This window comes from Drosophila elegans, unplaced genomic scaffold (assembly GCF_018152505.1).
Source record: "Drosophila elegans isolate 14027-0461.03 unplaced genomic scaffold, ASM1815250v1 contig_397, whole genome shotgun sequence".
NCBI classification, from domain to species: Eukaryota; Metazoa; Arthropoda; class Insecta; order Diptera; family Drosophilidae; genus Drosophila; species Drosophila elegans.
In genome coordinates this window covers 2,806,898-2,832,432 of record NW_024545782.1, presented here as the reverse complement: position 1 = coordinate 2,832,432, position 25,535 = coordinate 2,806,898, and the positions used below count along the sequence as shown (strand labels likewise).

At 36.4% G+C, this 25,535-nt stretch overlaps 1 protein-coding gene across 1 annotated transcript; it reads left to right on the top strand.

Annotated features, from left to right (window-relative positions):
• Positions 1-7,529: 7,529 nt before the first annotated feature.
• On the top strand, positions 7,530-8,525 carry LOC108137788. The gene is made up of 2 exons (XM_017259693.2): positions 7,530-7,624; positions 7,682-8,525. Exons 1-2 carry the CDS (start codon positions 7,597-7,599, stop codon positions 8,050-8,052), a joined length of 399 nt encoding a protein of 132 aa, XP_017115182.1. The 5' UTR covers positions 7,530-7,596; the 3' UTR covers positions 8,053-8,525.
• The last annotated feature ends 17,010 nt before the right edge of the window (positions 8,526-25,535 follow it).

Below are 25,535 nucleotides of genomic sequence, written 5' to 3'. Positions count from 1 at the left end.
TACTTAAAAGAACGTGTGTGCGCGACCGGCTTAAAGAACCTAACTTAATGCACCTGCAATCCTAAAATAATAAATAATTCGTTGAAATCGGTTGCTTAAAAAAAACGCTTAAAGAATAGTAAGAAAACCAACTTAAAAGTGATCGTACATATAAAACGTAAAAAAAAGAGCGGTACGTAGCTTGTATAAAAAAGTTTACACCTTATTTTTTCCTGGAACAAGCTACGTACCGTTTTTTTTTAAGTTTTATGTTACGATCACTTTATTTTAACATGCTTTCCTATGTGTTCTGTACGTATTTATGTTCGTTTGTATAAACACATTTTTTTAAAAAGATCTGCAAATTATTCTTGATTGCTCGTGAACGTGCACTAATTATGTGCACACATAGTATTTTACACATATATACATATACATGTATACATACGTAGACATGTACACTGATAAAAAATAAAATATTTTATTTTAATATGTTCCTCAGATATTGATATATTTCATATTAAATCATAATTTTAAACACAATACATATTAAATAGCATGACTTAATATATTCATATTTAAACTAATGAGGTTTTAGTCATTTTAAATATGAAAATATTAATTTCAATATGTGAAAATTTTAATTTAATATAAGCCATATTAAACTTGAATATCAGCCCCTTTAAATCTACAATTGTTCACACTAACTTAATTATAAACATGTTAAGTCATGCAATTTAATATTCTTTGTATTTAATACTATGATTTAATATTTAATTTAATTTAATATAACAATATTAATATACTAAATCAAAATTAATATTCACATATTTACATTCAATATTTCGTTTTTTTGCCAGTGTACCATATATGAGTAAGCAAATACGTTTTTAATAAATAAAATAATTAGACATTTAAATTAATTGTTTTTATAATACTCTAACACTATGTAAAACTGTTCATTTTTTCAAAATATTCAAAAATAGAATGACTATTTTCGCCAAGCTCTTAAAATGAAAGAATCTAAAACAAAATAAAATATAAATTTTTTATCAGACTATGCCTTTATTTATTGAGAAACAATTTGCTTGGACCTTCCTGTCATTTTGCCAATCTATTAAATTTAAATAATCTAAAAAAAATCGGTTTACGTTTTAGGTTTAAAAAAAGGTAAGTTCATGCTACTTTACTTCTAAATAAAAAATAAATAAAATAAAACAGAACAGAACAGAACTTTTTGACAGACATATTACTTTATTTGCTTGATTCGGAATCGGAATTGGGCCCTTCCTGGCAAGAGGCATCGACTGGTTCCCAGGAGGTTCTCACAATTCTCTGATTCTAGCAGTGCTGACATTCGTCAGTTTAAGGATCCTACAATGATGGCCTTCTGGTTTACATGTGCGATTTCTTGCGACACGGACTTTTCGGGCTTGAACACCTTTGGTGGACCCACGGGCTTTGCCACAGGACCTTCACCTCCTTCCCGGGCCTGGAGCATTTTGGCTTGCTCATGGCGTTCTTGGGCATGAGCTTCAGCTTGGGCTTGGACTTGGGCTTGGTATTTGACTTGGTATTGGAATTGGACTTGGACTTGGGCTTGGGCTTCAATACAGCCTTGCGTTTCGTGGTCCTCTTCTTGGCTGCCACCTTCGTGTTCCTGGGTGACACCCTAGCGCACTTAGGATCCCTCTTCTCGGGTTGGCATTCAGCGCCAGTGTTGGCCTCGAAGGTAACTGGTCTTAAATCCATTTCTTCCTTACAAATTCGCAATGACACCACAGATGGCTTTTTGGTAAAATGAAATTTTGTTTATAAAAATAGAAAAAAAAACGTTACTTATAAATTTATATATAATTTATAAATTTCAACATGTGTATATATTAATTAAATTATATAATTATAAGCAATTTCAAAATTTTAGATATAGTGATTTGAAATATATCATAACGGAAGAAAAATTTAAGGGAAGCTATGCCTCCGTTGGGACCCCGCCTGAGGTTTCGGGAGAAGCTGTTATCATGGAGGAAGACAGAGGTAAGTTATTTCTTCAGTGTTGTTTTTTTTTATATAACTTTTTAGGTTTGGAAATGGATTTAAATGTTCTTAAATAAAGCAAAATATTAAAATATTCTTTTTTATCGAGTTCGTAATGTTTAAAATATGAATTTATTGTTCTTTATTTAAGCCGCATGAATTCTTAACCCAAATAATGATCGTTCTTGATTAAAGAATTTTTAATACTTAATTCGAGTACAATTCGATCTTCAATTAAGTGCACGTTATACTTGATTTAAAAAGAATTAAAACTTAATATAAGCAGAATTCAATATTAATTTAAGTACTATTTACTATTAATTATAGACCAAAAATTTCTTAAATAAAGAATTATAGTTTAAGAATGAAACGTTCTTAAAACAAAAATAATTCTCTATGACAAAAATAAGAATTTTCCTATCTTGACTCAATTTCATGAGCGTTTATACTTAAATCAAGAACAAAACTCTTGGTTTATTTTCTGAGTGTATTTTTTATCGCTTGCCCATTGGAATATAACACCATTTTTAAGAGTATGTATTAAAATAGTTATAAAACGATTTTATTTGTAATGGATTTCATTTTTCTACTGTACGTACCTCAAAATATTTTCAAATCGATTCGTGCGCCTTTCTTGCTTATCGGAGTTTTCTATCTAGTAGTAATGGTATTTCTCAGCTGCATTTCTCATTTGCATCAACTTGCATCCAAATTAATGTTCCGAAACAGACAAACCATTTAACTCGACAACGAACTGTCGACCAGGCCTCACAGCCCTCGGCTGCCCTTGCTCCACCCGGCTAGAACCACAAAGCTGCGTTCATCGCTGGAAACTTGCATTGCCGCCAATCCCTGACACCAGCTAACCCTAGCTCACCGCAGTTAATTTGTTGTACCAGCCCGCACACAAATAGAGCAGCCAACGAGCAGCTGGAGGAACTGTTCGTTTGCTTTGAGCCAACATGCCACACTTTATCCACTGGATGACTGTTTTCAAATTTACAGCTTGTCAACAGGCGAGAGTTCGTAGAGGCACCCAAAGTTTCTGGGGTCCAGTTGCACCAGCTATCCCACATCACATTAACCATATGGTTGGAGCGAGGATTCTGCAGTTGGCTTCTAAATTGTGTAAATAAGTATTGCGCATACGTACTGTTGCGCCTGGCATCCGCATCCTTCTAATGGTGACTTTTCATTGTGTTCGCTAAGCAAAGCACAACTCAATTCTCCGGCCAACGTTGATGTAGACTTTATGCGCAATTGACTCGCAGAGGAGACCTACTCAACAACAAAAATAACAACAATATTTTGATAATCGATTTTTGATATTTCGTTATCGTTTTTCCAAACAAACGCGTTGAGTTCTTTAGAGAATGGATTATTTATTTAGGTAAATATTTTAAAATTTTATTTTTCAGATCTTGTCTTAACAGACTATCAACGGACAATTTTTAAGTCAAACCAATTGGAGTTTAGCTAAAAATATATATATTTTGATATTCGATTTTTGATATTTCGATATCGTGGTCTGATTTTATTAAAATTATAACCCTAGTTCTGAAACAATAAACCATTGCTTTGTATCGAAGTATATTCAAATCAATTGGAAAACAGCCAAATTATAATTTTTTTATATTTTTTCCCGGTTGTTCCCATGGGAGCTGTATAATATAGTCGTCCGAACCGGCTCGTTTCAACTTCTACTAATAGTTTTAAAACTGATGGGCTAGTTTGCGTAGAAACGAGCGAACAAATAATCGGACATGGCTAGATCGACTCTCCTCATGATACTGTTAAGGTCGAAAATGTGTCCTTTTGACTGAAATTAAAATACCATTCGTAAGGATATACAAATTAACGAGAAAGTTATCTGGCCCTATAGAACATTAAAACCTGAGTAAATTCGGTGCTTTTAAAATTTTTGCTTACATCTTGCGCATTTTTTTTGCAAATATCTAAGCAAATAAGTTTGCTTAAATTAAGACTAGTTTTTAATTTAAATTTTAAACAATAATTAATATTTTACAATTATTTAATGAAGATGATTCCATGATTTTCCCCACCAAATTGATGGTTGATACTTTTTGGAGAAATTCTTGCCTTAGCAGCGTTAGCTGCGTAGCCGTTTTCGTTACTTAATAACTTTCGAAAACATTCATGACGAAAAATTTGTTATACACCAAAAGTTGAGGAAACTCAAGGGCTATAAAAGTAAAAGGTTAAACAAAAATCGCCTTTAAAAATTATTAAGAACTTGCAAAAAAGTATAAACAACTGAAAATTAAATAAGTCTTAAACTATTTCATTTAGACCAACTATGTTAAGGTTTTTAGCATTTGAGAAAACATTTTTAATGGCATATATCACTCGTCTGTAGCTTCCTTTAAATATACAAAAAAAAAATATTTTTTTATAACTTTTGAACGGAGCATCGGATCCAATCAAATTTGAACTGTGTTAAAGAAAGGGCAATATTTTACCAACTTAAAAAAGGTTTAGTATGTCACTTTCACCGCCCTTTCTCCTGACCCAGTAAATTTTTGTAAAGTCATAGTATGCAATCCTTATTCATTTAGCGAGACCTTTCGATTGGTGTATTACGATCAGAACATCACAGCACATTTTTAGTTTTACGGCTATATAAAGCAGTCTCCTTTGCATCGCTCTTGGTGCGCATCGTCCCTACATGTACTTTCGTCCATAGTGATACATCGATACGTGAAAGTTTTTTATATTATTTCAGACATTATTTTATTGAAATCGGAAACCGATGTGTTATGTTGTAGCTGCCATATGAACGATCGAACAGTTTATAAGGAAATCATTATCGCTTCATTGTTGTTAAACTAGCTGAAACTAGATTGCTTTCTGGCGAATACAAACTTTTGGTTGAAACAATAATACCCTTGCAAGGGTAATACGATTGATGAGATGAGATTACATAATTCAAAATTTCACCAAAAGTCGGATTTTTGTAGAATGTTCTGTTTATTTGCTATAAGCTATAACAATTTATTCAAACATGACCTTAAAAATTTCTTATGGCCTTTGATAATTTATTAAGTACTTTTTCCCCTTATATATGTGGTTGGCTCATTCGTTTTCTGAGTGTATGTTTTGTATTTAGAATTCGTTATCACATTAACAATGTCTTCATATCACATTTATAATTTCATATTTATTTCAATAAACATAGTCAATTTGCATAATTAAAGTATTTAATAAATAAAAACCTATTCTAACAACGAAGTTAATGATGTTAATTTTAATATTCAATAATTCATACAACCTCATTCTTAAAGTCCTTTATCTTTTGAAAGGTTATTTAATTTGAGTGAATTTGTAGAAATTCTTTTTAAAGAAGAGTTTCCCCAATCATTGGACAATGTGTACATCCATTCAGAATCACATCTGAAAATATTCAAATTGTTCATATAATTTAAGGACACTTTAAAAGTATGCGTTCCTTACCCAGCTCACGTATTTCTCCAAACACCTTAACTAAACAATGAACGTAAAATCAGAGCTTAAAAAGAGAAAAGGTAAATTTCCAATGGCAAGATTTTGTTCTTACAACTTCACCGCCGTAGGAGAATACGCCACATGGCAAACACGTTTCGCATTGATGTTGAAATTGTAGTCGGTTACTCCGGTTGTGTTGGCTTTTTTCGCACAGTTGAGCTCACATTTTATGGTCAAGTTGCATTCTGTTTCATTTATATTTCATGTGTGGTTTTTATCTCCGTTCTCTCTGGCCAAGACAATATCACATTTTACTTTTCCTATTAATGTCAATTTAAATGTTCCAACACTTTTGTTGTCTCTGGGGAATAGCCAGGGGCCCTTCTCTGCTGTTGTCTGACTGAGATATTGTTTGCACAAAAGCACTTAAAGACTGCATTACTCCTCCTAGATAATCGCTCGGAAAATAGTTGAATAGCACAGTCCCTTTTCCGCTGGCGTCCAGTTCCGCAGTCATTTGTGGCAATTTGCGTGCTCATTGTTAATTTGATTTTCAGTTTACGATAAGCGAAAAACACCTCGACAGCTCCTGGGGCCTCAGTTCCCTGCCCCTCCGCCCTCTGCTATTTGGTTTGGGCGTGGCTGGGCGCATAATTGAACGATAAATTAAATAAAGGCACTGGTACGAACAAAAACCAAAATGCATTCAAACGTAAAAGATTCGTTGCCATTTCGGGTTTCTGAGGCAATTGAACTGTAAGCGTGAGCTCTTCCATCTAAGGTCAAACTTTACCTTTAGAACTACACCCAAAAAAATTCTCTTTGTGCACATAGTTACAAAAAATAGTTTTGTTCCTAGTAAAAGCTCTTTAAGTATTTAAGAATATCTAATCATTAAAATGTTTTCGTTTTGGGTAAAATTTTCATTAGTTTGTCATTCTCAACGGGTTCAATTACCCTATGAGTAAATACAAATTAAAGATTTGCACTGGTATTATAACATATCAAAGATATCCTTTCAGAATAAAGACAAAATAAATACAACATTCCATCAAAACAAACAAAATTGCCTAGGAGGGCTTTTTTTTTTTTAATTGGTGGACCTGGCCTATATGTATTTAGAAGCCTACTTTATTTTTAAAGCAAAACACACAACTATAAAATTTGATTGCAAATTTAATTTAAACTTTTAAGAAATCGCGACCCAATAAGTTTAATTATACCTGATATTGTAGAGTAGGAGGATATATTAAGGATCTTTAGATCACTCCTTCGTAACATACAAGGAACATCCTTGTGTGGCTTGTTAAAATATTTAATTGAGTTCTGGGATTAGAAAGAAGCTTTTCCGACCATAAAAAGTATTCTTGATTAGGATCAATGGCCGATCTAGCCATGCCCATCTTCTTATTCATTTGTACGAACGTCTAGATCAGTTTTCAAGATAAAAGATAAGTTTTCAAAATAAAGATAGATAAAAGCTAGAGATTTGGGTGTTGACATGCAGAGTTTAGTAATTCATACGCAGCGCAAGTTTATTTTAAAAACGGAGCCAAGCCCACAAATCTCGAAATCATTCTGAGACTTGTTAGTCCTTAGTTATTATGCTTTGTGTGTGTTTCTTCCAAATCTACGGCAATTATGTTTTGCTATAACGTCAGTGGATATTTGAAAAACGTATTTTGAGCATTAGCACCTAATTTGTGTGAGTAATTTGAACGCGAAAACTTGTCAATGTGTGTGCCGACAGGGGCTTTATACTGTTCGTGTGTGCTCTGCCGCTGCTCAGCATAAGTTATGGTCGTTGTAGCGCGGGGTGGGGTTCTGTTCGCTCTTTTCTGGTAGTGTTGTCAATAGAGTTCCGCATATAGTTCGACTTTAATCCGGTAAGGTCCGTAGTCTAGAATACTGCGGTAATAACCACTGCCAATACTCTATTCTATCAAATTTAACACGAGTTAATGAATTTTTAAATTAATATATATGCTATACCTATTAAATAAAAGGATATTTTAAGTAGAAGGCGGTCATTTGCTGAGTTGAGTGGGGCATGGGGGGCATGCTTTGAGCTAGCTGTCACAAAAGGTCTCCGAAATCAAAAACGAGCGAGCAGCTAAAATGGGTGACTTACCAGAGGTGAAGCGTAGTACGTAGTAGCACTGCAGAATTTAGAGCACCAGCTCAAGCCCATGTCCGATCCCAGCTATGAATAACCTCAGCCAGAGATCTCCGTACAGCCAGATCGTGATGGGAGCCGCGGGCGGCTTTCTCACCGGCTACGTGCTCCTGAAGGCCAGCAAGATGGTGGCCGTGGCCGCGGGCGGGACCATCCTGGCGATCGAGCTGGCCTGGCAGGCGGGCCTTGTGAGGCTGGATGTCCTGAAGATGGTGGCACAGTCGGATCCGAACCAGACGCGCGGGCAGCTCCAACTGGCCAGTGGACTGCCAGTGGAGGGCACGAATCCGCTCCGAGTTCAAGAGCTGGACGACAAGGCCAGGAATGCGTGGGCCACCAGCGGTCGTTTGTGTGTGGCCTTCTTGGCTGGCTTTCTTCTCGGATTTGGCTGGGCTTAACTGATGCAAATAACCATCGCTTTACATAGAATGTATTTGAATTGTAAACGAAAGTTCCCACCTGAAATGCTCGCCGGCAAAAAATTTTATTCAAGTCTTTGGGTGCCGGCGCAGGGAAAGTTTTCATAACAAAAGCCTCGAAAATTTTATAGAAATACTATTAACAAATAGCCGAGCCGAGTTGAGCCCTTCACCGCACACACATACCCAAACATGCATTTAAAGTTGGTGCTCCGTATAAAAAGCGTCCCAGCAAAAACTTCAAACTTGTAACAACATTTTCATGCGCTTTTAAGCATTTCAATTTTTACGCCGCGGAGGGAGAAAATTTATGCATAAGCAAAGTTTTTCACAACCAAGGCAACGGCCCCGAAGTGGGTGGCGCCGCGTTTTCATATGCATTGTGTGGACTACAAAATGTGTGATTTGCTAATAAAAAACGTAGAAAAAAATTTGGAAAAACAAACTGAAAATAAAAGGAAATATTTACTGAGCTCAGATATCAAGAATGTCCCACTTTTAAGTAATTAGAATCATTTCGAGTAATTAGAATCATTTCGAGCATTAGCATCTATAGGAGCCATATGTCAACCCGGTAGTAAATGTCACGTTTAAATAACTATTCGTAATGGTGTCGGGATATTTTTATCTTTTTTCTTGAACATTCTGCTGATGGGAAATTGGTAGCCACTGCTGGAGCCGAACGAAAAATAAATGTAGCACACTGGTCAGGATCTGTTGCCAACAATAAAAATCAATTTAAATCGAAGCCAAAACTCGAACTCTCCACTAACACACCCGACGCAACGCATCACGTACGACTACGGAACACATGTCGTATGAGCAACGCAATTTGCATTTGAAAAAGCCAAAAATTGTTTTCTTTTGCAGCAGCCCCAAAACCCAATTTAAAGTCCGCCAATTTGCAAGCAAGTTAAACTTGACGTTTTCATTATTCAAATACCGACTGCCCGATAAGAGATAATCCCAATTAGCCAGGTATAGTCAGAATTAATTGAAAAAGTGAGTGTGGAAAAGTCCAAAGATAAATGAAGTTGAAAGTTTGGCTTGTGATTAGCATGGAAATCAGCAGAGTAGTGAAAAAGCGAAAGTCGTGTCGAATGAGGTTGCGGCGGCATTGTGACTGTGATTGGAGGACTACTATCGGTGGAAGATTAAATTAATTAAAGGTGATAATTGCGTGGCTAATTGGTAAAAAGATTTTCCTTTCTCAGAAAAATTACCTGTGCGGACTTACCGCTGGTTAAAGCATTGCAAAGGGTGTTCAAATTGGTTTAAAACTATATATTCTTGATCAGATTGTTAGCCAATAACGTTTAATATTAATTGATAAGGCTTTGAAAAACATTTACTTAACCAAAACCACAGAATGTATAAGCCCTGATAATTTCACATGCAAGCTTGCACATACAAAACACAAAATCAAATTTCAATAGCCCAAACAACAAATGGCATGTAATTGTTTGCCATCAAAGCAAACCAAAGCAAAGCGAAACGAAACCGAAACTCCAGAGTCCAAGCCGAACGCATGTAATTGTGCAATATGTCTAACAATTTGACCCAAACTAAATTTGCACATAACCGCAAATAGCTAAATTGAAAATAGCTGGCGTGGTCGTGGGAATTATTAAATTCGAAATTAAATGCATTTTCCTGCAATTACTGGTCAATAAAATGGGACCTGTGTGCATCTATAATTGCTTGAAACAGACCGTTTGATTCCGATCTACCTGCCAATAACTCGATTAAAACTTAAACAGTTCGAACTTTGCACTCAGAGTGCAGGGAGTGGCCTGCCTCCAGTGCAACTTCAACTTCAACTTCAACTTCAGCTTCAGCTTCAGCTTCAAAGCTCCTGCCGAGGCCGCTCATTAAATTCTCATGCTTGCCTGCAGTCCAAGGTAAAATACGAGCAGCGGCATTGCAGTTTCAATCGTCTCGCACAATGCTCCTTTGCAATGTTTTTCTTTCTTCTCGACTCGCAGCCTCTTCATTTGCTGTTCCTGCTTTTGTTGTTGGCAAAAAAGCGGAAAAGCGTGGCAAAATAGGAAGGGAGCGTCGGGTAAAGCCATTCTGTCTTTGGGGCTGACCTACGGCATGGAAAAGGTGAAAAACGGAGAACTATTAGAGTGGAAGTAGGCTAAAGTACTAAACAATGCAACACATTCTAGCCCATGACGGAATTTAATACTGAGCTCTAATTTCATAAGAGATATATTTTTGGCAGGGCTCCGTTTTGATTTTCTCTAACACTAAATACAGGTATCTGGGCTCAAATATCAGTAGCTAAAGCAAGCCCTAACAACAAGAGCAGACGAAATATCAGCTACTCTTTAGGGTTCACAAAACAATCGATAGCACTATCGATACTATCGATGGTCGAACAATTTAGCAAAAATCGATGTTTTTGGCTCACCATCGATACTATCGCTCTATAAAAATAAATTTGTACTATGGTACATTCGACGAGTATTTGGAGTAAATTGCTGTATATCTTTGGGAACTTGCTGAAATTTGTAACTTTCAGGTCACACTGCATTTCCAAAATATTCGACAAGGATCAAGTTAGGCTAATAAACTACAAAACAACGTAGTGAGGCAGTGGGCCTGCACACCAAAACGAAAGCGTTATTAAAGATGATGTAAACATTAGTTCGTGATATTTTTATTTAAAATGATATTTCGTTCTTTTTTTCTGTGACTGAACAAACGATAATATCGATAGTAAACACCATAGACAGCCAAAATTATTGATAGTGCACACTATCGATGTTTTACCAACACGATAACTCAAGGTATTCGTAAAGGAACCGTATCTCACCTCGCCACTAAAATCAGAAGAATTCACAGCTCAGAAAATTTGATTGATTGCTGAGGTAGAACTGGATGATTTTTTTGGCCCACAGAGAGCGGGGAAAGAGGAGGGGAAAACTAAAACTGGGCAGTAGTACAAAGTAAATTTCTATGGCTACGAATTTCGAATGTTATTGTGAAACTCCTGATAGCTGTGCGCCTGGGCGGATCAATTTAATGATGTTATTTAAATCGCAGACACCGGAAATATTCCCATACTCCCCTTAGTTATAGTTGGAGCGCTTTAAGGCGCTTTAAAACAATTTGCGGTGCGGCAAAGTGAGTGCCAGACACAGGCGGATGTAATTTGAAGCCTGAGCTGCAGTTGCCTGGGCCATGTCCATGCCGGTTAGGACCTTCGATAAATTAAGACCGGTAGGCGTGCATGCACTGCTATCCGATTCTCACATCGACCAGCTGTCTGGGTGGCATTACGTGCAAATAGTTACGTGAAATTATTTCCGGAATCGGCAACTAATATAACTTCGTTTGAGTTCCTCGGCAGACTGGCAATGAAGTTGCCGCCAAGTTCGAGCCAGCGTTTCTTCAAAGTCAAACAATATTGCTGAGCTGATTAAGGCTTTTGCCAAAGTTTCGACGTGCGGGAATTCGCAGAAGAGTGCACTTTGCTGTCGGTTGGCCGAAAACAGTTTCTTTTCTTTCTTTCATTTCGAAACCCGTTCTACTGCCTCTAAGCGTCGTACATTTCCAGTGCAGCCGGCTCAAACTGTCGCCATAAATGTTAATTAAATTAAAACGCTAATAGGCGTGAAATATGATAACGCACAGATACAGCAGCATGCAGACACCAGCGAGCTCCCACGAGAAAGCTACGCTGGCAGGTGGCAAAGCCCTGTAACAGCTGCCGCAGAAGCCTCCCGCCACGCCCCCATCGCCCGGGGGCGTGTGGCAATTGCCAAAGTTGCCGCTCACTTGATTTCCAGAATAATACTCGTAATAATTAAAATGAAAATTAGAAACGCCGCCAGTCGAAGCATCTGCCAAAGGGAAGGCAAACGGACAGATAGAGAGCTAGAAAGCAGGGGAAACGCCGTCACCACTTGGCTGCCTCCTTGGGCTCGAAAAATTTGCCTTTTGGTGGCGCCTAATTAAAAGGGATAAGTGCCGGGGCAGGTGTGAGCCCGGCGAGGCACACTGATGGGGCGAAATGGGCGGGACGGAGTAATTACTAATTGCTGTGATTATAAGGGTCGGATGGCCCAGTCGGGAGGCGTTTGGTGCGCTCCACAAATCGGAGAGAGACTGATAGGAGACGTTCTTTCCAGCAATCCCTTTTCAAAAAAATATTTCAGTCAGGGAAAAAGCACAATCGGCCATTTTAATAGAAGATTTTATATTCTGTTCATATGCACCTGTACATCATCAATATCTTACAGTACTTAAAATTAATTATTTATTTAAAATTTTAAATAGCAATTAAAGACTTTGTTTGTCTGGACAAACATACATAGTACAACAGAAGACTGTTGGTGGTCCTAGGTAAGTGAAATTAAAGTTAAGTTAAAAATTGCGCTATAGTAATCTGGAATTTTTTCTTAAAACTATGAATGTGTCTTATACAAAAAAAAAGAAGGACAAACAAAATGGTACACCCAAGAAAAAGCTCTGAGTGTCAATTTAATAAGCAACCGATTTTTTAGCATCAAATTTTTTTGCTTAGTGTCAAAATTTAAATATAATAAAAAACAAAAATAATTGAATTAACAGAGTCAACTTTCTGATGCACGCTCTTTGCTTCTAGTGTTGGCTATGCACCTCAACATATGGCGCCATCTAAACTTCGATTGTTTTGTTCTTTATTGTTATACCCTTGCAGAGGGTATTATAATTTCAGTCAGAAGTTTGCAACGCAGTGAAGGAGACGTTTCCGACCCTATAAAGTATATATATTCTTGATCAGCATCACTAGTAGAGTCGATCTAGCCATGTCCGTCTGTCCGTCTGTCCGTCCGTCTGTCCGTCCGTTTATATGCAAACTAGTCTCTCAGTTTTAAAGCTATCTGCATGAAACTTTCCCAGAAGTTGTCTTTCTATTGCAGGTAGTATATAAGTCGGAACGAGCCGGATCGGACGACTATAGCATATAGCTCCCATAGGAACAATCGGAAAAATAAATGAAAAAAAATTATAACTTTGCTGTTTTTTAATTTTTTGTTTAGTTCTTCGACATATAGCAATTAGTAAAATATTTTCGATTTACGGTTTAAATTTCATCAAAATCGGTCGACTATAGCATATAGCTCCCATAGGAACAATCGGAAAAATAAATGAAAAAAAATTATAACTTTGCTGTTTTATAATTTTTTGTTTAGTTCTTCGAGATATAGTAATGGTTAAATATTTCAGAATTATGTTTTAAATTTCATCAAAATCGGACGACTATAGCATATAGCTCCCATAGGAACAATCGGAAAAATAAATGAAAAAAATTATAACTTTTCTGTTTTTTAATTTTTTGTTTAGTTCTTCGACATATAGCAATGTTTAATTATTTCAGAATTATGGTTTAAATTTTATCAAAATCGGACGTCTATAGCATATAGCTCCCATAGAAATAATAAAAATATATAAAATAACTATCTAATAATTGAGCTGCAAATCATCATAGTTTCAGTGTTTTTCAGCATATACTCAAGTAAATCATAATTTAAATGTTTTCAAAAGTGTTTAATTCATGCAATAGCTGCAAGGGTATATGAACTTCGGGTTGCCGAAGTTTGCTTTCTTTCTTGTTTTGGTTTTAAGTTTAGTTCAGTTTTTGTACCTGCTCACGATTATGAAACCGATTTGATGGTTCTGGTTCAACTTCTTGATCTCAGAAAAAAATTACCTAACATTTTCGGAAACATGACCTTAGACCATTTATGGCCTTTAGAATAGTAATCTACGACCTAAACATTTGCAGTGCTGCATTAGCTAAAATGAAACGTTAGTCAGCTTTGAATTAATTAGCTCATTAGCTCATAACCTAAGCACTTACTATTTTCTGTGTGTGTTCTCGGTTCGGAAGCCAATTTAACATCCAAGGTTCCGGAAATCTCCTCGATCGACCCACTCAAAATTATAAACTTTCTCAATCGCTTTCCACAAATACTCAGGTAAGCCCAGTGACTAGACTCCATCAAAAGCCATACCCTTGTGGCAGCTCTTCCCCTTTGACCCACTCCATTACCTGGCCTATGTGCCTGTTTAAGTGCTATTGACAGTCCAGACCGCAGTGGCAGGTGACAAGGGGGCGGGAAAGCGGCTTAGGTCGAAGGACGTCTGCCCGCCCCCGCAATTCCCGAGGGCTTTCTAATTTGAGTGTCGCTGTCAAGGTTCACGCGTGCATTGTCAGAGATTTGTTGCTGCCCCAAACTGCCCACCATTAAGATGATGAAATGTCCCTGAAGGTCACTAGGCAACTTGTTGGCTATTAGCCATTATTAATTTTTCGCAGTGCGGTCGTACCCTTTGTGCGTAACTTGCTGAAGGCCGAATTTACACTAACCACAATAATTTCAAGTTTGTTCCTCGTCTTCGGATTGGCAAAACCTTTGTTTTCCAGTGCAGGCTTGTCTCTGGCCTTTGTTGATAATGCTTAATTTGCTGTTTAATTATGCGTAGAGCATTCCTTGTGGGCGGCCCAATGTCCCTTCTAATTACAGCTGTTTGTTATCTGCCAGGGAACACTTTTCCAGTTGCCGGCTTCCGTTTGAAAGCGGCTTAGTAAGTCCGACCTTTCTCAGGTTCACACATAATTTTCCACTTCTTTTCCCATTTCACATACACACTGGAGAACGACAATTTACCATAGGCAACAACTTAATTTGAAGCTACATTCCACTCTCACCCACACTCAAGCCAGTTGGGAAGGAGGATTACAAATGGACAAGCTGCGTGTAAATGTAACTGCTTTGACATCCAAACACGTTTGAAAAACATAAACAGCTTGGGTCCCATTTGTGTTCTGCTGCTGCTCCTTCCTTTTCTTCTCTGCTGAATTTAGTGAGCTGGCCTCATAAATTTTAAATATACTTTGCTGGTGCCGAAACAAACAGGAAAGAGCAGAATCGTCGAGTGCCACGACTTAGAGATACTGTCTTGTTGCTATAGATGCTTACAAATTACTATATTGTGCTCATGTAATATGCTAAATGTGAACCCTATAGTTTTTTTTTACTTTCTGAGATCCGAGCTTTAAAATGGGCGAAGGTGGATAAGTGCTATTGATTGTAATACACTTTTTGTTAAATTTCTAACACTCTCTTCTTTCCATATTTAATATTTAAATGTTTTTTGTTCCTATAAAAGTCTGCAGCGGCAATGGATGAGGCGATGGAAATTTTATACAACTCCTTTATCGAGCCAACATACCAATATAAGCTATTTCTACTCCGTTTGCTTAATCAATACAAATGTTATCAGTTCGTTGTCTCTCAAGTCATAACAAAAAAAACTTGGCATTTGAAGAGTACCCAAAATGCATATGAAAGTGACGCTATCTATTCAACAATGATTGCTAAATATAAAAATAGTTTTGTTTTAAGACTGTTAAAAGCAGTTTAAGATCTTGTTAGTTTGCAACCACGCAGAAAGTGGAATACCAGTCAGTCTTTTGACATTCTTTAAGGAGCAAAAGGCGTGTAAAGAAAATAAAGACAACTTCCAAGTCGTTTATATGCACTAAGCTGCTTCGATGACCATCAACTCTGCAGTGGTTTCATGAGTTTAAGTGTGGCGGAAGGATGAAGGCTATCGAAGAGCAACCTGGCCGTGACCCAGGTGACATCGGAGGGTATGGATAATAAAATCTATTATATTGTACAATATAACATCGTCAGATTGAAAGTCTCCCACATAAGGCTATCCGTCGTGGCTTAATGTCAGTAAAGCTAAAGGGGTATTGCAGTACAATTTCGCAGCGCAGTTGATTCTTGTTTGTATTATATTTTACAAATTTTTTAATATTTTTGCCTAACAATGGTTACTTTAGCGCCCGTCTGACTCACAGAATGCGTATCCGCTATTTATCTTCTCATTTATCGCGATACTGGAAATGCCGCATCATTTGCAAAATACAACCGCAGAAGTTATTTGGTCGGACATAAATCTCAGCAGTCTATAGAATATACTCTGCTCGCATAATGGGGATGTTCCGAGCCGGCGCTTAAAAGCCGTTTAATAAGTCTGGCCACAACACACCCATGACAAATGTACACGACTGCATTGTACAGAATCGAAGGGAGTAATGGGGAAGCGGAGTTCGTGGAAGTTGCCATTGGAGTTGGTCAGGGCTGGTTTCTGTTGCAGGTCGATTGGGGCTGCCTCACTGGCCATAAATTTTATTGGCCGCCTATTGAAGCGTTGACATGGCACAGATATTTTGTCGCATAATTTTTGATAAAGTGCTGTCCCTAAAAGAAAATAAGTAAAGCAGAGTGGCAGATAGGTCAGTCAAGTTAAAACCAGACAAATAACAGCAACAAAAGCAATTAATCTCGATAGCTTAATTTTACTTTTACTTCCTTTTTAATTTAAAGGTAATCATTTCATAGGTTCCTCGAACTGAAAATGACCCATTTTTGAAAAGCTCAAACCTCTAACCTGTTTGCATCATCATAAAAATCGATACGCACTCAATGTTGCTAAGGACTTCATTATAATGTACTATTTTAACTTTCGCCACAAATCCATTGTGCGCATTAACCTCTCCATGTCTGTGCATGCTCAATGGAGTCGAGCCACAAGTTTATTTGCTCATTCAGCTCAATCACAGATCAAATAGCTGGAAAAGAGTGCTGCAGTGCAAATACCTGGCAAACAATTTGAACTACTCTCAACCTTTAAACTGCAAACAACGAGGAACAGATTGCCTGCCAAGAGGAGGAGTGTGTTGAGCCGGGGCCAGAGCCAGACAATTGCCCCGAGGAGCCGGGCAGGCAGCATAAATTGCTCCGACACGGAAGAAGTTGGATGCCGGGCAAGGGATAAGCAGCCTTCTCAACTTCGCCCTGCTCGTCTCCTTTTGCGTCCCTTTGTTTTTCTGCAAGCAATTTGCCGAATTCGGGCCAGAGATTGAACAAAAGAAATGCATATGTGAAACTTTGAACCAACTTCTTTTAGAAAGACCATCCGGGATGCCCCCCAATGATTTGTTTAAAATCAAAATACGGAAAAAATATCTTATGAACTTTGCACTAGACCATTACACGTTTATACAATATGTGTTAATGCCTTCTTTATTTAAAAGAAAAATAATCATATTTAATTTTCCCATGTATGAAGAATTTTGATCACTTAACTATAACACGTTCATAACTAAATTAATTTGATATTAGCTTTCATAAAACTGAATTTGATTTGAAATCTTTTGATATCCAAGTTGATATTTTAAACACAAGCATACAAAATGTGAGTAACACAAAACTTTTCGTTTTGAATGCTTATGAGTCGATGAACTTGATAGATCCAAACTTTCTAGCTCTTACAATTCCTGAGGACTTGGCTTTAATAAGGAAAATCTGGGAAAAGTCGACGACTACGACTACGTCATATTTAAATCTTCGAAACTATATTATCTTTTACTTTAATTCGAAAGATGCAATTGATCTTGCAAAACATTTCATATTTTAAATGCAGTTTTAGACGGTACTATAAGATAGTGAAAAGATTGCAACGCTGATCAGCATTAACAATAAAGCCGAAATAGTCAAAAAATATCCACAAAGATTTATATTCTTTCTATGGAAGGTAGATAACTTTTTTATAGAGATTATTTAAGATAATTTGATTTGGAAATTATAAGCCTTCTTAAAACAACATTAATAATCTACAAAGATTAGTTTTACTTCTCTTTATTCAAAGGAATTTCACCATTGTGCTTGCTCAAAAATCGGAAGAATAACTGAACGGTGTGAAAGTGCAAATTTGTGTATCACATTTAAATAAAATCCAAAAAAGTCTTTGAATGGATTTTAGCTGTCGAACTTCAATCAATGTATTTATACCACCATAACATAAATGAGCAGAAAACGGATGTAGAAAATAGTTATCAAAGCAAGTGTCAGAGTGATTGACAGAAAACTAAGGCATACAGAGTCGACCAAAAGTCGGCTACTATCATAAATTACAAAATAAATAACATAAATTTTAGCTATTTACGTCGTTGCCGTTGTCGTTGCCTGGCACAACCATTACCGCCGAAAATTATGCAGCGTTAGCCCGTCAAGGTGTCATCCTGACAGCCCAGAAATTACAAAAAGCTAAATTTCAACCCCCTTTTGCCATGCACGTCAATAAGTTCAACCAAAAAGGTTGTTTACTGCTGTTTTTCGAATGTTTGCTTACATACTGCTTAGGCATATCTAAACAACGGGGGAGTTAAAGCTTGATATTAATCGGTTAAGAAGTCAACCAACTTTTAAACAAATTATGAGGAATTAGAGAAATTTAAGACTTTTTTTATTAAAAGACTATTTAGGCTCCCGTCGAATTACGCAATTACACTAGGAACAATACTAGACTTCCACCAGAGGATGTGCTTGAAATGAATTAAATTAAATTAAACTGACTTGTTATTTAAATAAAATTCTAAACAACTTTGTTTTGTAAAAAAGTATAAAAAACAAATTGAGTCCGTTATATAATACTTTAAATTAATTTGTGTATAAATCAGGGTTTCCAAACGGTTTTGTAACCGTTATCCTTAAGAGGTAAAACCGAAATCGAATTCAAAACCGGAACCGATACACCTAGAAAAAAGTAGTACGAATAATTTAAGGACGAACGTGTGCAAATTAAGTACGGATCCTACTTGATCATAATATTTTAAAATGTGGCGCTTTTTTTTGTATATGCTTACAAAAAATTGTTCCCAGAGTAAGAACAATGTTCTTGCCTTTTTCCCTCCTTATACTTAAGTTACTCACTTGCACAATTTAAATTAAAAAACTTGTGTACTTGCTTGAAGAATTTTGATAACGTTCATTCTCAAATGTAGAATTTCAGGGTTGAATAATTCGTACTTCAATATTTTTATTCGTACTTGAATTCACCCTACTTTTGACACCGTTTGAACTTGGTTTGATACCGTTCGTACTGGTTTTTTTCTTTGAGTGTATAATTAGTTTTTGCCAAACCGGAACCGTAACCGAAACTGTTCCGTCGTTGTAATTGTAACAGTAACCGAAACCGATATTTGATTCGGTTTTTATCCCTGGTAAAAATACAATTATGATGATTATCATTGAGCAATTCTTATAAAAAGTTTGATTTGTTGGATCAGTGCAATGGAATTTTTATTGCATGCTCACACAATTAACTGCCATTGCAAGTGCCATCGGCGTTTCATTCCACCAACTGTTGCCACGTGCCGCAAACAATAAATGTATCAAGCCCAAACAATGTGTAAATTACGCATATTAATTGACGTTGCATGCTTTGCGGCTCTGTTTGTAATTCCATGATGATAAATAAACATGAGAAATTGTTTGTGTAGCACCAATACAAATGTAGGGCCTCGGACTCGCAGCTCGGTTCGGAAACACATTTATTTTATTTTACCATATTTAATTAGTTGCCAGCAGAGGAGAAAATGACCGAAAGCGTTGACACAGTCGATTATGTTAATAAAGTCAAGATGGGAAGGGCGCCGCAGGAGCACGAAGGGCGGGGGTTTTTCAGCGGATTGGGTTGGTCGGTAAATGCGCCTTGACAAGGCCACAACTCCACTTGCATTTAATTGTTCATTGATGTTTATCGTGGCATATAAATTTGCAAGCTCATTGGCTGGCTGCCTCTCCCGCCGACGACCCCGCCCCCGCCGCCGCCAGCCCCCTTTGTATCCGCAATCCCCTTTCATCTCTCAACTGTCAAGCGGCTTTACGACATTGATATGAATGTAAATTCCCTTCTCCCTTGCATGTGCGCGTTTGTATTGGCTTAAGTGCATTTATTTAATTGCAGAACATTTGCGCTGAGTTTAATTCGCATTAATGGGACATGACATTTTAATTGGATTAATTGCGTTTATTAAGTGCAGCAGCTCCTCTCCACTGGGGCGAAAGTGAAGAACTGATTGATTTTATCCGCTCAATCGGTCAGCAGCCATCGTTGACACCCAAAGACCGGTTGAAGAACAAGCTTATTGTCTAAATTAAACATAGGTTTCCAGCATGGACGGCGTTAATGTTACTTAACTGAATATTGCAAATCCTTTAAGCAGAATCTTAATTTCCAAAGCCAAAACCCACAAGTAGCCGAATTAATACTCCAATTTCATAGAATCGTATGACTTTTTGACTAAAATAAACAACTTTTTCACTGCTTGAAAGAAATTTGAGGTGACCATTTATTCAGTATTAATCGAGGAGGAAAGCAGGGTCAGTCAGAAAAGCATATCTTTTCTTCTTTTTGTGTCGAATTTCTTGGTTCTATAAAAGAAAAGCAGCTTAATATAGAAATTAAATTTTGGGTACTTTGAAGCGTAAAATCATTCTTAATCAGACTCTTTAAAAGGCCAAAAATAAGTAACCTCTCGAGGAGTTGGTTCTTGAATGTGGCCAATGCTGAGCAATTTATTTCCTTTTATGTATGATGTGGTAGCTTTAATGTTTTTAAACATATACGCAATTTAATCATAATTTTAATGTTTTCAAGAATATTTGATTTTTGCAATAGCTGCTAGGGTATATGAACTTTTAAGTTTGCTTCCTTTCTTGTTTTATTTGTTATTCTAGTAGACTAGTGGCTAAAACCGTTCTAAAAAATCGTTTAAACAGAAGAAAATGCTTTTGGTATGCCCTCCAATTTGGTTGAGAATACTTGTACATTCTTTAGGACTCGAGTTTTAAGAAGCAGGAGTAGTCAAATGGTTTACAGTGTTTCTATGGTTCGACACGTGGTCGAAGTAAGGGTTTTTCTGAATATAATTTATTTGTTGACTAAAAGTTTTATATGTTTTTAAATTATTTATAAAATTTATATATTTTATAAAATAAATTTTATAATAAATAAATAAAATAAAATGTTTCAAGAAATTTTAACAATCAATTAAGAAAGGGTAAGTAGTTAAATTAAGACAAAAACGCCTTTGTTTTTTCAGAAAATTTTTCTAAGTTCAGTAAATATTTCGAATAATGTTATAGTTATTTGCCATCCATTTAAGAAAATTATGTAATGCTTTTTAGAATGGTCTTCTTTAAACCATTTTCTAAAATTAGTGGCGAGTCGCCATCGCAATTCATTGGCTGAAATTCGGTGATGGTTTTCTTGAATTAATAGCAAATTTCTTAAATCAAGTGCGATTTTTTTTCTGGGTGTACATATAAACATTTTTTTGTGGACAAAAGTAAAAATAGTTAAATAGAAAACTTCGGCAAGATAACTCCCATATAATGAATAATTAATTAATAATAATTCGATTTTTATGCATATACTAGTATATTTAAAAACAGTTAGGCTATACTGGTTTATTCAATTGTTGCTGTGTCGTTTCATAAACTCCATAACAGTAAACCATTACTATGTCTAGAAGTATATTCGAGTAATTTAAAAAACAGCACGGCTATCCTTTTTACAATTTTGCTAAGGAAGCAATCCCAATCCGACTTTATATTACTTGCAATAAAAATAGCCCTTTGAAAAAGTTTCATTCTCTAATGCGATCATGTGAATAACCTTTCCGCGTTTAAAGCCTTGCTCTTTTACATGGCCACTTCTTGTCCGATTTATTCCCTTGACAGGCCTAATTCAAACAAATGTTCTTTTAGCTATTTCCGTTCGACATCAGCACTCCAAAGGCAGTTTAGTTCATAAAATATAAATAAGCATAAATCACGCACACAAGCAAGCAGGAGCATGATTAACAAGGTCATTTAACGGCACTTGTTTTTCACATACACACGCCCCCCGGTATCTGTGGCCCGTGGAAAAATGGGCCAGCCAAAAGGCTTACCCGCAGGGCACAAAACGCTTTTCCATACAGAAAATTCGATTAGTGGGTTAAGCGCTGGACCCGCCCACTAGTTGGCCTCCCCAAAAACATAGAAAAACGAACAGAAAAAGGGGATTTGCGAGTGCGTGTTTCTTGATATATATTACTCTGGGGAGACATTTGATAATAACTTGCGGCCAATGTGGACTATAATCAGCATAAGTTAGACAACTTTTAGTTTGTTGTTGTTTGCACTAGCAGTTAACAGATGTGTACAACAATTGATGTATGTGGAGTCGGCAGGAAAAACCTTTATAGGACCATTGCCGCAGGCATCGGAAAAGCCATCTATCTGCGAGCGCGCAGACAAACAGAACATATTTTTCGGCTGACACAGCAAACATTAATCATTTGTATTGGTTGAATTTACTTATTTTTTTCGGTAAGGCAAACAAGTCAATTCCTCAATTTTTATTGAGGTGGAGCCAGAAGATGAGGAGCCTATAACTGGATTGGGTTAACCGACATAATGCCTTTGTCTTCTTAAGGTACCGTATGTAATAGGTAAAACAGTCAACCTTTTCATATTTTAACACAAATGTCATTAAAATAACTAACTATAGACAAAATTTAGTTTCTATGTTCATGTTTTCGAGTTGTTTTTTGATAAGGTTTTCGGTTTTCCCGAAACGTCTGAATCTCTAAATTTCTGAAAATTTAGCAGAAATTTAGTGAAATTTGGTTCGCTGTTCGTTAGCTGTTCCATACAAATTAAACTAGGTGAAATTTCAGCAATTCAGAGGATGCTGGAAATGTTTAGTATATTTCTGCTGAATTTTTAGCAATTCAGAGATTCAAGCAAATAGATTCAGTCGTTTCGTGAATACCGTATCTGATTTGCTGAAAATTCGGTCAGCTGTTCGTCAGCTGTTCCATAGAAATTTAACTTACTGAAATTTCATCAGTTCAGCATCTTAGTGGCAACTTAAAATGTTCGGTATATTGCTGCTGAATTTTCAGCAAATTAGCGATTCAGACCCAAGGAAAACCCAAGCTAATTATAGTCTCGAGCCCTTGTACATTAATCTACATAAATACACTTTTTAAGATGCTCTTTTTCGCCACGCTGCAATAAACAATTCCTTTATAGACAAAAAACTGTCATTAAGAACATGTCACATACGTCTAAATCTGCAATTACTCTTAGGCAGAACAAGCTTCTGTGTTTACCTCCCAAACGCTTTCTTAAAGACGAATCGAATTGCGGCAACCTCAACTTTTAGTTAAACGAAGAGCAAAGATTGCTTACCACCCACTGGGGAACTGGCGGAGAAAATATAAAATTATGTTGCATGCCACATGGCGTCTAATGTCTTGGCATATGCAGGAAATAAGTTAATTTGGAAAGCAACGGGTAACAACTGGGAAATAACATCGAACATTGTGGGTACTTTCATACTCAAGTCAACGATTTAGCTTATTTTTGATTATGTTATTTATTATATGTGCGGGTTACAAGTGCTTAAGTGGATGAAAATAAAATTAAATAATAATTAATTATATAACGTCAACTATATAAAAAAAAACGATACCCAATTATTTAAATTCATGGCTTACCTTTCCTTAAAAAAAGTTACAATATTGAATAGGCAAAATTGCAATGTTACTAAGGGTTACAGCTTCTAGTAGTTTTTAGTTCGTAGTCAGTGCAAATGTGTTCAGTATACTGTTTTTTATAACTACGCCTAACATTATTTTCAAGTTCACAGTATAGCTAATAAGGCTGACAGATTCTGGTAGGGAGAGAACACAATTTACGATTTGAGCCAAAAGTCAGCGCTTCACACCTGACTTTTATCTGGCTGCCTCAGAACCCGATTAAAGTGCCCTGACATGCCCCATTCCTGAATCTTAAATTTAATATATCAAGAAATATATAAAATTTATTAAGCATACGGTGTGTCGGCATAAAAATGTGATGCAACTTTATTACCACGCGGCCTACGAGCAGGCAATGGAAAACTCAAAGCTCCCGCTCGCCCATATTGATATAGGATGTGGGGTGTTGGTATGTTGGTGTGTTGGAGTGCTGGCTTCTGTTGGCAGAGCAAATAAACAGCGATTTGCCATTTTTCATTTCAGGCGCCACACACTTGGGTAAATAGAAAAGTGAAAGCAGTTAAAACAAACAAAATCAAACACGGGCTAAGCGCCTGCAAATAGGATGTGCGAATGTGTGTTTGCACTAGCCGGCTCTGGGTGGGTGTGCATCCATGTGTGGCAGGTCGACGTCGGCCTGATGCACTTGTTGCAGGCGGTGCCACAAAACGTTGGGCGAAAAAATGTTTCCAGCAAATAAAACTCTCAGCCAGAACGAACGGGGAGAAGGATATCCTCTGCCGCCTATCTCTCGAGTCCTCCATGCAGCCAGCAAATAAATTAACAAATTAAAAGCGTAACAAATTGGCAAGGGTTTGGGCAGGCGGGAATGAGAGTGCCGCATGTTGCAGTCGACGTCGACTGCTGCCGCTGCCTCAAGTTGAATTTAATTAAATTAGAGCGAACGCAACACATGTCGACGGTATGGACAACTGCAGCGGCAAAAAGGGAAGGGAGTTACAAAGCTCCAGGGATTCTAGCTCGCTGAAGTCGGTGAAGGGTTATAATAGGTGACGTATAAAATAATGCAAGCTTAAAAGCTACACTCTATAGACTGAAAAAAGAAAGATTTTTTCAGACAAAACTAGATTTGATTTTATGCTGTTTACTCTTTAACAAAACAGTTAAGCTTTGATGATTTTACTCTCAAATATTTGATCGTTGTCAGTCTTAAAACCGTATTTCTATAATATTTAACCCTTGTATCTCAAAGAACATTAAAAATAAAAATTGAATAGAAAAGTTATAATTTGTTATATGGTATTTTTATAATTTCTAATAAATTTGTTCGACTTTAACAATGTCATTTAAACTTATAGAATTTAAAACAAATTTAACAAAAACAACTATGTGGTAAATTCTTTTTAATTCTTTTGTATAAACGATATAGTCGCTTGATTAGGATTTACTACCTGCAATGGAGAAACAACTTCTGGTAAAATGTTATGCAGATAGCTTTAAAACTGAGTGGCTAGTTTGCGTAAAAACGGACGAAATTATATAAAAGTATCAATAGCAATTGTTATAATGAAAGGAAAAAAAAATAATGTAAACTATAGTGTTATGAAAGAGAAGATAAAAAAACAAACTTACTTTTCTGGTCGGACCAAGACGACTCGACCTTAATTCAAACCGATGACCTTTGGATTAATAAACACATTAGCCGGTTTCGCCACATTACCATCACATTCGACTATGCACTAAACTCGTATAAGAATTGAAAAGGACAAATTTGCAATCAAATTGACTTTTTAACTAGTCCTTTAAAATCAGTTTCGAAAAACTTAAAATAAAAACTGATCCAAACCAAAAATATACGTAAGCAAAATAAAAAATAAAATAAAAAAGATCACATAGCCAGGTATTTGAACACGGGACCTTAATAGTTAAGCAATGTTTGATGTTCCAAGATATTTAACCCATCGGATATCCTTTTAAAAAAATTCTTTCTAGTTTTATGGCATTCTTATATATTTAGGACAAGAACTAGTGCATTTTATTTTCTATAACCAAA